This window comes from Streptopelia decaocto, assembly GCF_964273445.1.
Source record: "Streptopelia decaocto genome assembly, chromosome: 1".
Taxonomy (NCBI): domain Eukaryota; kingdom Metazoa; phylum Chordata; class Aves; order Columbiformes; family Columbidae; genus Streptopelia; species Streptopelia decaocto.
This window is the reverse complement of record NC_138663.1, coordinates 123,151,914-123,167,010: the sequence shown is the minus strand read 5'-3', so window position 1 is coordinate 123,167,010 and position 15,097 is coordinate 123,151,914. Positions and strand designations below refer to the sequence as shown.

Sequence of the window (15,097 nt, the reverse complement as noted above, 5' to 3'; positions counted from 1 at the left end):
ACTTGCCCATTGCCTCCTCAGAAGTGCCGGGCTATCGTCTGCTGTTAGACAAGCCCGGCTTCAGCGAAGCCAACGCGAACCCAGCCTAACACGCCAAGCCCATCCCTTGTTGTTAGCTTTGATAGCCGCTGCTATCATTTGATAGTTCGCTTGTAGCCAGTCCAAGTTGGCAGTGTCAGCCCAAGCTGATTGGAGCTGCAGACATTTTTGCTGACTGGAGTCATGCTATCTTTGCCAGTTTGCTGGAATAGACACAGACACTGATTGGGTCATGCTGAAAACATTCCTGTCCTATGAAGCAAGTCTGTTTGTATTTTAGGTTTGCCAGGACTAATGAATTAAAAATCTTGGGCTCGCCACAGTTTGCTGCTTAATAATGCCTGTGACAGAAGGATTTTTTCCTCCCTGAAGCGTGACAGCATCATAATCCCTCGTCACTGGCAAAGAGAGGAAGGAAAAGCGGAATTGTGGAGGAAAGCGGAAAAGGGTGATCTTTTGGGACAGCAAAGTCTATGGGAAGTGCAGGTAGCAGCATGTTGCCCTGACAGCTGTCTCAGCTCCTCAGACCGTGTCAGTTTGTTGCTATGCAGCAGGTGCAGCCTTTTCTTTTATTGAAGCTTTACTCCATAAAGGCAACGACAAGCCAAGGCAGTGGCTGGCCCTGGATTATACAAGTGCAGACACTCCGCTAAGTGAGGTAAGGCAACAGGTGTGAAAACTGAACTAAATTGATAGAGCTGTAACAGCGCTTAATCTGAGTTCTGATGCAGATTTTTTTATGGAGAAACAGCAGCCAGTTCTTTAGGCAATTGTTGTGAAGAAGAGAGCTGCACAGTAAATCTCATTAAATTCCAGGTTGCCCACTCACTCTCATCTCTGCCTACAGAGATATTATTCTTCATGTGTGGAGAAAGGAGGTGGGGAATCGGGGCAGTCAGTCTGCATGTTTCCTGTGTCACCTGCACTCAGGCTGCTTCCATCCCTCTCTCTTCTCTTTGGTTGCTTTTTGTAATGAAGAGCTTGAGGATTCCACACAAAAAAGAAGTGTAAAGGGGTAAAAGCAATGGAAAAAAAAATGGATAGCAGGATAATTGTTGTGTGTAAAGATAAGATTTATTTTTATGAATGGGAATAAAATGAAAACACTCTCTTGTGTTATGGTAGAATTCACCATTGCTTATTGACGGGGTATTGATTTTTGCCCTCACATAGTAGGTGGTTAAAAGAGGTAATTTAAAGACATCCAGACCACAAAGTATGTGACTGGGGTAAGACAACAGATTTACTCCTAGCAATATTGTTATGGCAACTTTAAAACCTCTAGCAGAATGCACAATTTTAGTTTCTTAGGCTACGATATGAAATGTTAAGTATACTCTTATGTGGAAGACCTCTTGAGGTAGTAAGCAAATGTCAGGGGAATGTGTTCTACCAACACAGAATGATGAACAGCCTTGTTACAAGGATGTGCTTATTGCTTAAAATCTTTTTTTTTTCTTTACCTTGTATTAGAAGGTATGGAAGGAAAATATAAATAATTTTGGATTAGTAGTTCTGTTGTTTTTTAAAAACAATGAGATGTTTCAAATGTTTCTTATAAGGTGAGGGTCTGGGGGGAAATAAGAGATCAATAATGCTCAGGAGGTTACATTTATTTAGTCTAAATCAATGCACTTCAAAATAGAATCATTCAGTTGACTCTAAGGATCTTTTCCTGAGTCTAAAATCATACACTGTGGCAGTTTAGTTGACTTTTCTTTGTCTCTGCCCAATAGATATCTGTTCAGTTTTTGTATGTCTTAACTGTTAGTTAATGGGGAATAAAGAATGATGCCTGATATCCTTCATATATTAACAGAAAGAGACACTCACAGCTCCAAATAAGATTTATTCAAAGTAATGATTTTAGATTATTTGCTGTATTTTAATAAAAGATTATGCACTTCAAATAACAATTTCTTGTGTAGTATTGCAACAGAGTAACCATATCACTCTGTTAGCTAAATATTAAGACAGACAAAGCAAATAAAAAAAAAAAGAAATGCTGAAAATTAATGGGCCAAATGCAAATTTGATATTTTTCCACTGATTGCAAGGCAGTGATGTCTGGGAAGGTTTCATTCACTTGTGCATCACCAAGAAATATTATAATCCTGAAATATAGTTCCATTCTATTGACTTTCTGCGACTGCCAAATAATTAAGTGTAAATTAGAATGAGTTGTTGGGATTTCCATGAAATACAATAGCTACTTTACTGAAAAACTGCAAGACTATTGGCTTAGGAAACTGGCTTTTGTTTTCACTAACTAAATGCTGTGTTGTCTTCTGTCACGTGGTACAGCTTCTGGTACATTAATTGTATTTTCCTGAAGAATTTGGTTTCTAATTGACTGAGCAGTTTTTATGACAATTTAAAAGCTACTCTCATAATTGTCCACATAGTTGATATGGATACAATGCACTCCGGATGGCATAGTCTTCAGTCCTAAAATAATTTCTTTATGGGCAGATCTTTTGTGTGTACGAAGTCCCACTGACTTAATGTTCTCCGCACATGGAGCTAATCAGAAGATTAATATCTGTGAATATTAGCAGCTTTGTGCTAGATATACAAGGAGATTAAGTTTGTATTCAGCTATTTAATAGAGTTTAACCCAAACTGTTAATTCAAAAGGTTAAATATGCGTAGTTGAGCTCTGAGTACAACTTTTGAGTGTTCAGACATGCTTTAATTATACTATTGCAGATCAGTAGTAGCTAATTCTTTGGTTGCTCAACCATTCTTTAGTGCCCTGCTTGAAATGAACTAGCAGTTTTCTTAATGGACAGGGTTTCATCTCAGTAAAACCACTTTTTGGAGTTGGTGGTCTCAGACGAAAGACCGAGGACTGAATAAGGTCCCACTCCGGGAGTCAAGCCCATGCAGACAGACCCCTACACCTGCACAGAGTTCCACTGAAGAATCACCACCAAGGTTTGGAGACCCCATAACTTTCTGGTCATTCAGTGTGTGACTATCGGGCACAGTTTGACTTGGGGAGTATGGGTGGAAGGTAGGAGGATGGGTACCTCCTCATTGACACCATGTGGAGTGGTGTGCACGTTTCCAATCACAGGGCAGGCTGAGGGTCATGTTACTCTCAACTCCCCACCCCTTCTTCCTTCTTCACCTTCAGAACCAGGCAGCATTGCCACGAGTCAAGGCTTGCTGAAGGGGCAATGGCGGGGAGCAAGCAGGTGAGGAGAGGGGAAGCTTCCTTTGCCATTGTGCTTTCTGATCTGTAACTAGCAAAAGAAAAGCAGTCTCTGCGCTGAATTTCACTTTAACCGTTTTTAAATGGAAAAGTGAAATGATGCTCCCTCAACTTTGATTCTGAAAGTTGCTTAGCTAGAATAAGAAAGGTAGCTGTGAATGCATGAAAAGCATTAAAACTCAGTTGTTGAATGGTGTCACGTGCTCTCTAATAAATATACTGTTTGTATTATTGCAGCTGGAACAAACAAGTAAAAGCATTGACTCAAGTGCCCACATGATCACCACCGCCAGGGTACCTGCTGATAAGCCAGTACGAATTGCCTTCAGCCTGAATGACTCCCCAGGTACAGTTTAATTTATGGAGTAAACCTCAATGAAATAATTGCTTTTAAATTTTACATGTTCTTACAGTTTTTACAATATCAAATGGAGTCCAGTGTTATGGTTGGATTTTTTTCCTAAGTGATAGCATGTGATGAATTTTCCTGTCTGATAACTTTTAATGTTTCAATTAACAGTTTCATTAGACTAAAGCCACTAGACTGACAGTTTCGATCCTAGCTTTCTTTCAGTGGTTTGTGGAATATATTCAAGACTGCAATTAACTATCAAATTTACCTACATATGCAGTATGTCTGATTTTAAGGAATTTTAAAACAAGTAAAAGGAATTTTTGCATTGAGGATGAGGCTAGAGCAGGAAGAGGCTTTCCCTTCAGCAGGAAGGCTGGAAAGTGCCGCACGTGCCCAGCTTAGTGAAAGGTTTCAGGAAACGGATGCCCCACATGCCACGTTCCATGAGAAAGCAGCAGAAATTTCATTGACGCTTATCCCATCAGCTAGTGCTGATTGAGCATTAATTTCCCCAAACGTACCCTGTACACACATGGGCCCTTTGGCTTTTGGAATACACAAATATTATTGGTTTGCACCTTAAATATTATTGACATCTAGAGAGCTGTTGCCAAACAGTAACAGTCAGAATGAAATAAAGTAAATTGGAAGCTGGGAAGCATCCCAAAAAATGTTGGCTGTGCTCTTGCTAAAGGTGAGTGCCTGGAGTCGGGGTTGAGATGTGTTTATGGCATGAAATATAAGGATCTCTGATACTGATAACTGAAATCCACTGCTAATCACTGCTTTATGGAATGGTATGCATGGTAGAATAATGTGTGAGGCCACTTTCTGAACTTTTTGTTAATAAAGTCTCAGCTTGAATACAATTTTCTAATTTTAAAAATATTTTATAATATGCGTTATCTTTCCTAGCTAATTGTTGTGTCATATTAATTTACAGCTACAAGCCTGAAACAGAATCTTGTTCCCTAAGCAAGGAAACTTAAAATCAAACTTTTTCATATATTATTGCACATAGCTTTCAGCTCATAAAGATTAGTGATGCCGAAAGATTGGGACAAGGAAGCACATGTGGCTGTCTAGGTGCCCTTCTTTAATGAATTAAAATAATCTGGCAATTACATTGTTATTACAGAAAGTAATAGGGAATCACTCTCATCTCTCAAAACATAGTAACATGGTAAATTTCTTACAGGAATTATGGCAAAGATAAGTCTTGAAGAGAGATGTAAAAGGAAAGACAGTTCTCTTACAAATTATGGAAAAAGAATGCTTATGTGAGACACTGAAAACAAGTCAGGGAAAGCTGAGACCATGGGAAAATCAAAGAGGGTAGAGTGGTTTGTGACAAGAGACGGCAGTAGGAAATGACAAGGTTGTGAATAGTTTGGAAGGAGAGGACATGAAAGGCAGGAAGCCTAGCTTCCTTAACATTGCATCATATTTTATTTTTTCTTTTCTATCCTGCTAATAATTCCAGCCTCTCTCATAACATTTAGAGAAATATACTCAATTACAGAAAGGTAATATTTTCTGCTACATTTTGTTAAACTTTTCCACAATTTTGAGTCCTTAATTGTATATACATATACAAGTGTTCCTGCAGTATGCAATCCAGAATCTCTGTGAGTACTGATAAAACTAAATAGCCACCAGTAAAGTGAGTGCCATGTTCTCCTCTCCATTGCATCCCCTTGGGGGCTACCAGGAGGTCTAAACCAGCATACTGTTTTACCACGTCACAAGAAAGAATTCTGCTCTTGGTCTTAGTGGTAAGCCTGAACGTGGTTATTATATTTGATATATCTAAAGAAGGCAGAGGAAATAAACTTCTATCAGATTTCAAAGTTTTCAGCAGACCTTAGTTGAATCAAGAGAGTACAAATTAGTATTTAACACTTTTTATTATTTTTAAGATGAGCTGAAAAGCATTTAACAGATAGACCTTTAGGTATTCCATACTTGGTGCTATTTTTTTTCTCCTTATTTTTTTAAATATTTCTTTGCTATTGTTTTTTCTTCTTCACAAGGACATTTGTTTTGAGCTCAAACAGGAGTTACCTGCTGTAAGTGTGATAGTAAAGCATCAGATGAAGCTCATGTACTGCTACGGTATATACAAAATTTCTTCACCAGGGCTAAGTGGTGAGGGATTCTGTCCATCTTAGGCTTTTCCTTAAATTTTACCTCACTTGAAAGGCACAGTGACAGATTTCACCAAGAAAGGCTGCATTCTTCTTCTGGGGGTTGTACAACTGCATACTAGGAGGAATGGGCAGCATAACTAGATATAAAAAGGGGAAATGGAATGTTTCTTCTGGGTGGTGATTATCTCACTGGCTAGGATTGTAACCAAGCACTGGGTGTGAGGAGCAGCGAAAGGAGAAACTGCTTTCAACTCATGCGAAGAGATTACTTTGTGTTAACTGACCTATAAGACCAGAGCTGGCTGTCCTGAATGTACAAGAAATAATTTAATTGTGTTATATTATTTGTCAGTCAACACCTGATGACTGAAATACTGGCCAGCTTTGTGCAGTATTTTTATTATGAAAGTAGGCTAACCAGTTCCTTAAAAGTCTCAGGAGCAGCCCATCAGTGTGTGCTATATAAGAAGACAGTTTTATTGTGTATCTCTTATTCCTGTATATATAGATATCTATGTTTGGCTCTTTTACTCAAGTTCACTAAGCTGGCATCAAACATAGGTTTCCTAGGGTGTGTCTGCACACCATGTTGCACCAGTTTGACTTAAGGTACCTTTTAAAATTAATTAATTTGAACCATATAATTTCATATAATTTGAACTTGGAAACCAATGCAAGTTAAACTGATTATGATGTTCTAAAATTTATATAAGTGTTCCCAAATAGAAAGTTCATTGTAGTTTACCAACATCAATTCAATTAAACTAATGAAATTCAGTATGTCTTAATTTATATCCCTAACTCTTATTTACTGAATATATTAAGATACAATTATTATAACAGGAACTTTATTAAATTTAGACAAGTGGATTTGTTTTGTGTGATAGTTCTAAGGGAAGGTTTTAAGGTAAACATCTCTTTGCCTTCCCTCCTAGAATAAAAGCTTGAAACGAGTAGAAAAGCTCTGCTAGTGACATGTGGTGATTAATGACTGGTTTTGAAATTACTAGTAATTTCTTTTGTTTGAAATTAGTCTACCTCTGATATCATTCTCCAGAAAAATCACTGGTAAGAAAGGCAAAACATACACCTTCTAATGAAACCAACAGACAGTGGAATGGTGTAATATTTTTGCAAGCATAGCAAATTAGTTATATTACTTCTCTTTATGTCTTTGTTGTCCTAATGGATATGAAGAATATTGTGCTTTTACAGTTGATCATGCAAGACTGTTTTTCAACAGTTGCTTCTTCAATAGCAGCCTTCAAATCTCTACTATATCCTCATTTTGGTTGTAAAGGCAACAGAGCCCTTCCAGCAGATAATGTATTGGTTGAAGACCAGTAGGAACTGCTAAAATAGATGACTAAAATTTACAATGTTAGTTTCCTAAACTACACCCAACCTACAAGTAAGTGGCTTGATCTTTGGGAATTGAGCAAGGAACTTAGGTGACATACCGTCAAAGGGATGATGGCTGTGCATTCATGGGCTTAAATGAAGGTATATGGAGTAGGAGGGTTTTGCTCTTACCTTTTCTGTCATGGGCTGTTTCTAATTTTGGGAGGTCCACAACTCTTATTATTGAGCAAGCCTTCATAGCCTATTCCTGGGTCAGGCAGTGACCATTCCCCACTATTTTACGAGTGAGGTAACTGCGAGGTTGTGTAAGGTCACATCAGTCAGGGCTGTGAATAGAAGCCTGGGAGCTTCAGGCAGCAGTGCCAAGTCGCAGTCACTTAGCCACACAGCCTTCCAGGACAAATTCGATGAGTCCATGCTTGTCTGTCAGTAACCAGGGCTGGAGCTGCTGAATCTCACCACCTTCCTGGGGCCAAGACTGGACCCCGATACACATTTTGCCCGTGTTGTCCCACTGTGAGTTGCAGTGCTTGCAGTTGAGTTTGACCGCTTTTCCTGTGTAAGGGTTGATCCACTTACAGGATAACAGCCTACTTATGTTACCTATTTAATTCTTTAATTTAAGAGGAAGGGGTCTGAATACACTTGCCCACGCACGCAGGAGAAAAAAATAGTACCTGATTGTATAATTAAAGACTAGATCATAACTCAGTTACTCAAGGAAGCAGAGCTGTGATTGGCATTTCCTAAATTTCGAGTGCTTGATTTAGCAACTTTAATGAGCTTTCAACACATTTAATTTTTTTTTGTTCTATTTCTGTCTGTCTTTGTGAAGATCCTAGAGAAACTGTAATTTGCAAGTTTATACTGCAAGTAAATCAGATGTTGTTCTTAAAGTATTTATTCATTACCTACTGCCCGTAGCCCACAGTTCAGCTAAATGGAGCACCCATGTAGGAAGAGACTGGGGTGTTACACTTCATTTTACCAGACATTGTGTCATTCAGACAGCAAAGTGTGAGGGATCTCACTTGTTCATCTACGTGATGGAGGTCTGGGGTATTGGAATCTCCAGAAGGCCAGAACATGATCAAATAAGTGAAGCTTTCCAGAAAGCATGATTCATCCTCAAATGTGCAAAGTTAACGTATATCAGGGGATGGAATTCATCAGGACCTCACTGGTAAGTAGTAAGCCCTTTGTATAAAGACAATTAGTCTTATCACAGTCCAGCCTTTCTACATCAGATGGCTTGTGTGAATCTCTGTACCACACGTTAGAAGCCCATCTCATGTTTGTATGAATGGATGCTATCAGCAGAGGGACAAGCGCTCATCTGGACAGTGAGCATCGAATAGCTTTAGCCTTGCTGTCCCTACACAAAGCTGCTCATCAGGCCATGTCAGCATGAAGGTGCGTTGGCTGGGCAGCGTGCTTAGGGAGCTGCTTCTTTTGTTATGTTTTCTGTTCGGCTGCAGGAATGATCGGAGAGCTACTTCTGATAGAGAAGGGTACTTTGTCTCAGCCCAACTGGCAGAAAGCAAAAGGAGGGAGTGATTTCCCCAGAGACCCTCCCTCAGGTGCTCTCAGTTATAATGACACTTTTCAGCAACAGCAAAGTGCCTGTATGAACCTGATGATAAAAACATGAAAGTCAAACTATTCCATACACATGAGCCAAGTTTTTGGTTAAAAAACCATCAACTCTATGTGCAGAGACTTCATCTTGTAATCAGGGTACAGGTCTTTACCTTTAGCGCACCTTTAAATATAGACCTCCAAAATTAGTTTCAGGATCTACGGGAAATCAGGAAGTGCTACTCATTCAGAAATCGTGCGACAGATACTTTAGCCTAGGTGGCTGGATGAAGTCCCTGGTCACACTCTTTCACATCACAGGTTAGTGCTGTTGAGTTTTCTGGAATGGCCATAACATTCACATGCATCTTTGTCCTCCTTTCTCATTTTCTTTTGACCAGAAACTTGACTCATTTTCAGGCGCAGCAAGTTTCAGTCTCTGATTTTTTTTTTTAATTTTTATTTTTCAACAAAATATGTTTTCAACAACCAGCATGAATTATAAAACCTTTTTATTGATGAATCACAGGGAAGTGAGCAGTAAAATAGTAACCACAGGGGTGAGATGCGTTTTGTATCTGGTGAAGAATCAGCCTAGTTATTTTCAGGGTTTTGTGGGACAGAAAAGCCACTGACTTTATCATAAATGGGTCTTTGATTGTATCAGTGATTCCTTATAACAATCTAGGCACTCATTAAATATTGATAGTAAGCTGAGAAAAGGAGAAAAAGAGATATTTCTGAATTCTGTTGTCTAGTTATGGATATGTAGAATAGAAAAGAACAAATACAGACAGATAAGGAGAGGGTTATGAGAGTGTTTTGATCTTCAGAATATTTTCTTTGACATTTCAGACATTTTCAATATTTCTAATTTTCAGAGTCATAGATTTTTAAGTCTAGAATCCAATGTGATTTTGTCTGATCTCTTGTGTAACACCAAGTATTCAAGTTTGTATGGGCCAGAGTGATTCTTTTGGAAGGAAATGCAAGAGTTTATATCTTTCCTTTTGACTTTCTGAAAACATACTCAAAAAAGCTCTAGGAGGCAAATGACTGTTGTCATTTGCTTTCCCCTTTTGTGAAATCTAAATGCGTTTAGTTTTCACCAAGTGATTTTTGTTGTTATTGTTGTGGTTGTTACTTTGACAACAGTGAAATACAGACTGACCTGATGCAGTCATTTATTTAACTGGAAGCTGTGGGGAAGGTTTTTTGTTGTTCTTTTTGTGGAAAACAAATTGCAGTTAGCTGTGAGGCTTTATCTTAATTTTTGTAAACTAAACACTTCAGCTGAAAATTTCAGAGGAGCCTAAGAGAATTAGGAAGTGAGAAAATTTTCAAACCACTGAAGTCCCCAATTTTTCTCAATGATGTTCTGCACATCAGATGGTGATTTAAACAAGTCTTAAACTAGCATAACTAAATAAAACCCTAGCAGCTGTTCAATAGATGCTAGGGCAGGCCCATTATAAAATCTACTATGGTATGTCATAATGGTTAGGATACCAATATGTTCTATTTTTAGTACCATTGACTCAGTCACTTGAGTTCAAAAAATAAGCAGGGAACATCTGTTTATTGAAAGGATTTCCTTCATAGTAATTTCTCTATTCCATTGTTTTAGAATTATTTCCAGACATTTTTACTTGTTCTTTACTGAAGATAGTCCAATATATTTTCTAATATTCTGACACAACATTATTTTTGTTTTCTTCCTAATATCTGATGCGGTTAAAAAGTAATAACTGGCTGATGTTTCTTTAAAATTCTTGGAGCTGCTTTTGCTTTGTTTTCCTTAAGTTAAAAATGTTTGAGGTCCCTCCTTAAGGCCACTCTACCAAAGACTGTATTGCTGAAATTGTCAAAACAAATAGCAGCTTAACTGCCGTCCACGACTCTGGTCCAATTTCTCTGTCAGAATATTTAACAGCTATTCAGCCAAATATTTGCAGAGCAGCTGTACCCCTAGTCAGACTGAGTCCTAGTCCGTCCTTCCTTTTAGCCTTGCCATATGATTCATCTTTCTTCTTTTAGAAGATTAGTCTATTTTTAAATATTGTACAAGAAAGCAACAGCATATTAAAAGTAAACACTTGCATATCAGCCTGATACAATTCTATACAATTAAAGCAATTTAAATATTTTCCAGAATTGACATCTTTGGGATATGGTGAAAAATGAAAAATGAAGTGGGTGGGTAGAGGGTATGACTTCTTGATAATACTAGCAAGACCCCTACCCCTTGAAAATATAGAACTTCACTTTGTTTGCTGAAGAAGTTCAAAAGCTTTTGGGTCTGCCCTCTGTATCACTGTATTTTTTTCTTCTTCTCTGGGCATCCCTTCCTAGAGGTGCCCAGCTCAAACTGTGTTAGTTAAAATAAGGCTCTGACCATGTGTTAGCGAGTATGTTTATTCTTCATAGGATAAGGTGTCTTATTTTACTTTTTCTTTGCTGTATGACCACTGCGGGGAGGATGAAGAGATAACAAGTATTTGATAAATAATTTAAAGCCTAATCTCTACTCTTTAAGAATATTCAGAATCCTGCCTTGATATGTGGTCCTCTAAATCTTGTAGTAGTGTACAAGTCTGCCAACATAGAGCAGGTTGCAGGATCTGACCTATGTTAGCCATTTTCTCCAATGAGAGCCATCCTTGTTTAATTTTGACACATTACAAATAACTGACTCCATAAGACAGCTAATAGTAACCTTCTCTTCACCCCTCGTAACCTGTAGTAAGATGCATAAACAGTCATCACAATCCAATGCAAAACTGATAGTGTGAAAGTCACTGGGAAAGAAATATTGCCGTGGCTAGCTGTGACGCTACCAAGTATGATTCATATTTCTGATCCCAGTCCAGCTACTAGTGGGCAGGTGTCCACACCACAACACTGACGTAACTGGCACAGTCTATCCCACCTTTGCTGGAAGCCTGTACTAAAAATAAAGAAATAAATAAAAACACAGTTTGGCTTGTTGTCATGAATGAACTAACTCTAGTCCATAAGGGTTGTTTTCTACAGGTTAGCATAAAGACAGTTCTTTGCAGGATGGAGAAATTTGTGGTACCTTCCCCATTCTAATCACATCTGTGTAGGTAACAGTCTTCTAGCTCAGGGGCTGCCAGGCTGGCTTGTGTGTTCTTGTGGTTGCCTTTGGGTAGTGAGAGAAAATGTTTCTATTATTGTTGGGTTAGCCCTGGTAAGTCATTGTATTGTGATGGGGAAGATATCTTTCCCTTCATTCAAGTAATGAACTCTTTGGTAGCAAGGATGTTGTCCTTGGAAGGTTCTTTACTTTGCAGTGTAATGGAGAGCTCAGCAAAGATAGTTTGCATTTCTTGTTTTTATTAAATGATCAAATGTTCTGCTGCGCTAACTGGCTTTGTTTTGTTTCTTAATCATTGCAAAAAAACACACCAAAAAACCCCAAAAAACACTTTCTGTCTTTCCAGCACCTAAACATTTTCTGCTTGCCAACCCACTAGTATTTTCAAGGAGTCTATTAAGGTATGTCAAGTGTAAAAGATAAGCAGATGTGGAGGTGTTTGCAGGATCCTGATATTATTGTGAATATATGCAATGTACAACTACATTAAACAGATAATTTGAAATGCCCTATTTTGTAGACACTGACTTTTAACATCATGTTTACCTTTTAGACGATGCTTCCTCTGAAAACTTCCCTTTGGCATTTCCAGATCTAGATCAGCAGCTGCAGGTAATTGTTTTGTTTTGTTTTGTTTTGTTTTGTTTTGTTTTGTTTTGTTTTGTTTTACTAGAGTTCTACTTCACATTCACTATATTTGTTATGATAAAAAAAACTCCAGTTGTTACACTAAGGTGAAAGTTTTTGGTGGTGTTTCTGTAACATATTAACATGTAACTAAACTATATTTCTGTAGATTAAAACATTGACTTTTCAAGACTGACAGAAAAATTTATTTGACATTTTTAAGCCAATTGCAGGGAAATGCCTATCTGAACAATCTCACCTGCTTTTTAAACTTTTTTATAATCCCTGTGCAAAACATAGCATATGCTGTACTGCAATGGAGTTCTTGCAGTTTTGATGGGAGAAGGAATGAGCCGGGTACTATATTCTCCTGCCTGCAGGCCATGTAAAAACCAGTATGATCAGCTTTCTCTGAAGCATTCCAAGAGAATGCAAAGGTGTATTTTGTAGTGCCATCTTATCTCTAATCTTTGGTAACTAAAATCAGTAATCAGGACTGATGAGAGCCTCCTCAAAGGTGCTCTACTTCCTGCTGCATAGCCGGCAACCCTGGTGGATGCCCTAGCAGGTGTCTGCAGATAGCAGGGGACAAAAGTGGTGAATCCTTTTGTGACCGGTCCCATTTGTCAGTGCAGCACAATGGAGCCCTGATACACTGGACGGTGAGGTGGCAGTTGATGGCAACTCCATGGATCACCAGGCACAGAGCCAGCTCTGTATCCAGGGATTATTTCCCTTTCCTCTGTGGCAGTTCTGGAGTGTTTGTTGGCTTTTGTAGACTACTTCAGATCATCTGTTTCCCAGGAGCATTTAGACTTCCTCTGATATTTCAATATGAAGGCAGTTGTTTCCTGAGTGTAAATTGAGAAAGGCATTAGCAGAGCATGTTGTCCAATGATGTCATCCTTCCTGTCCCCATCAATGAGTGAGACAACACTGGAGGGTTGCTGACTTAAAGAACTGACTCTCCTCTTGTGCTGCTATCATCAAAAAGATGACTGAAGAAGGAATGGAGGATGACAGAGGCTGTTCTTGCTCTATCCCTCTAATCCTGAGAATAAGGGCAGGTTCTTTAGGCATAACTTGGAAAGACTAAAGGAATGAATAGCAATCTGAGATTTGGGCTGAAAGGAACAGGGCAGTATGTTGGCCTCTGTATTCTGCCGATCTTCCAGTGCAGCAAAGACAATTGATAATTTTTTTTCCCTCAGAAGAATTCAATTTGAGAAAAGCAATATTTTTTTATGGCCAAGGCACTGAATTGAAAGCAAAGAACCTGCATTCTGTTTGCAACTCTTGTCAGTGACACATTGTGCGATCCTGGAGGAGCTGCTTCATCCATCTGCTCATCCCTGAAATGAGGTTAATATTTTTTACCTTTTTTGTTAAAGAGCATTGAGATCAGCAAGTGAAGACTACTCTAAAAGAGCAAAGTATGATTATCATTAGTGCTGTTGGTACATAAAACCAAAATTACTAGTATATTATTATATGTAGGTACTTTACAGGAGAAGTGATGATTATTTTTTATTAGGACTTTTATGACCCATTTCTGGAACATATAATGTACTCTAAATGTGTAATTTCACGATACACTGAAATTGCCCCTCTGGAAGCATTCAAGTCTGCTGGATAAATAATAGCATTTCAGTAAAAGTTTTTAAAGTACTCACTAGAGCAATTCCACTAAGTACACCCTCTTGGTCTGTTAAATATCTAACATTTTTTCAAGAGAACCTTCCTTTACTCTTATGATCTCAAAGAAACAATCAGAGGCTTTGATGCAAATAATGTTCTTTTTATCATCCTTCAGAAACTTTTTTGTGTAATATTGAAGAAGTTGCAAGGGTAACTTACGAGAACTATCTATCTGGATGACACAGCCATTGAAAAGAATAGAGCTAGTGGTAGTGCTTCATCCTTTAGCTTTTCAAGCTTACATGTGTATTTATATTTAGATGCCTCTACATTCAGCCAGAGGCAGTAAAGTCACCACAGGGTTCTGAGCTGATGCAGAAGTAACGGTGCATTTAGCTTCAGTAATGAAAACTGGAATTTCCTTGCTTTTATCAATCTGGATCACAGCTTAAAGTTATGACTATTTAATGTAATTACATTACATTTATGTTGCTTAAAATTTCAAACAATCAATATCTGTAACAAAGTTATAATTTACTTAGTTACACTTTCTTATTAATTGCTTTTTTAAATTGCTATAATCCAAACTGCTAAAGGTCTGTCAGCCCCGTGTACCATGTGGTTGCAATTTATGTTAATGTAATCATACCAGCTTTGAAAAAAGTAGCTCCTGTATTACAGAAGCAAACTACAACATGGGCTTCACCAGGACCTGCAGAAGTACTTGTCATTCCATCCGTGCTTTTCACTCTCCCAAAGTTAGTTAGGATAAAGCAGCACACATTAAGTATCATGTTATTGAACCCTTTAATCAACTGTGGCATAGCACCCTGAAATGCTTGAATTTGTAAGAATGCTGGTACATATTTTAATAATAAAAATATCACATCTAGAGCCACAGGATTTTCATCGCCATGCCATAAATACAGTCAAAAGCATTTGTATTTTATTTAAAGAAACAAACTATAAATGCAGGGTAGGTGGCTATATAATAATAGGCACTTAAAAAAAAA

At 38.1% G+C, this 15,097-nt stretch overlaps 1 protein-coding gene across 1 annotated transcript in view; it reads left to right on the top strand.

Moving 5' to 3' along the window:
• The first annotated feature begins 3,493 nt into the window (after positions 1-3,493).
• The window catches only part of MAP3K7CL (MAP3K7 C-terminal like), a 28,454-nt gene continuing 16,850 nt past the window's right edge, over positions 3,494-15,097 (top strand). The window contains exons 1-2 of the mRNA XM_082065845.1: positions 3,494-3,602; positions 12,373-12,431. Of these exons, the coding sequence (XP_081921971.1) occupies positions 3,533-3,602; positions 12,373-12,431 (129 nt within the window). The 5' untranslated portion in view covers positions 3,494-3,532. The remainder of the gene's footprint in view (positions 3,603-12,372; positions 12,432-15,097) is intronic.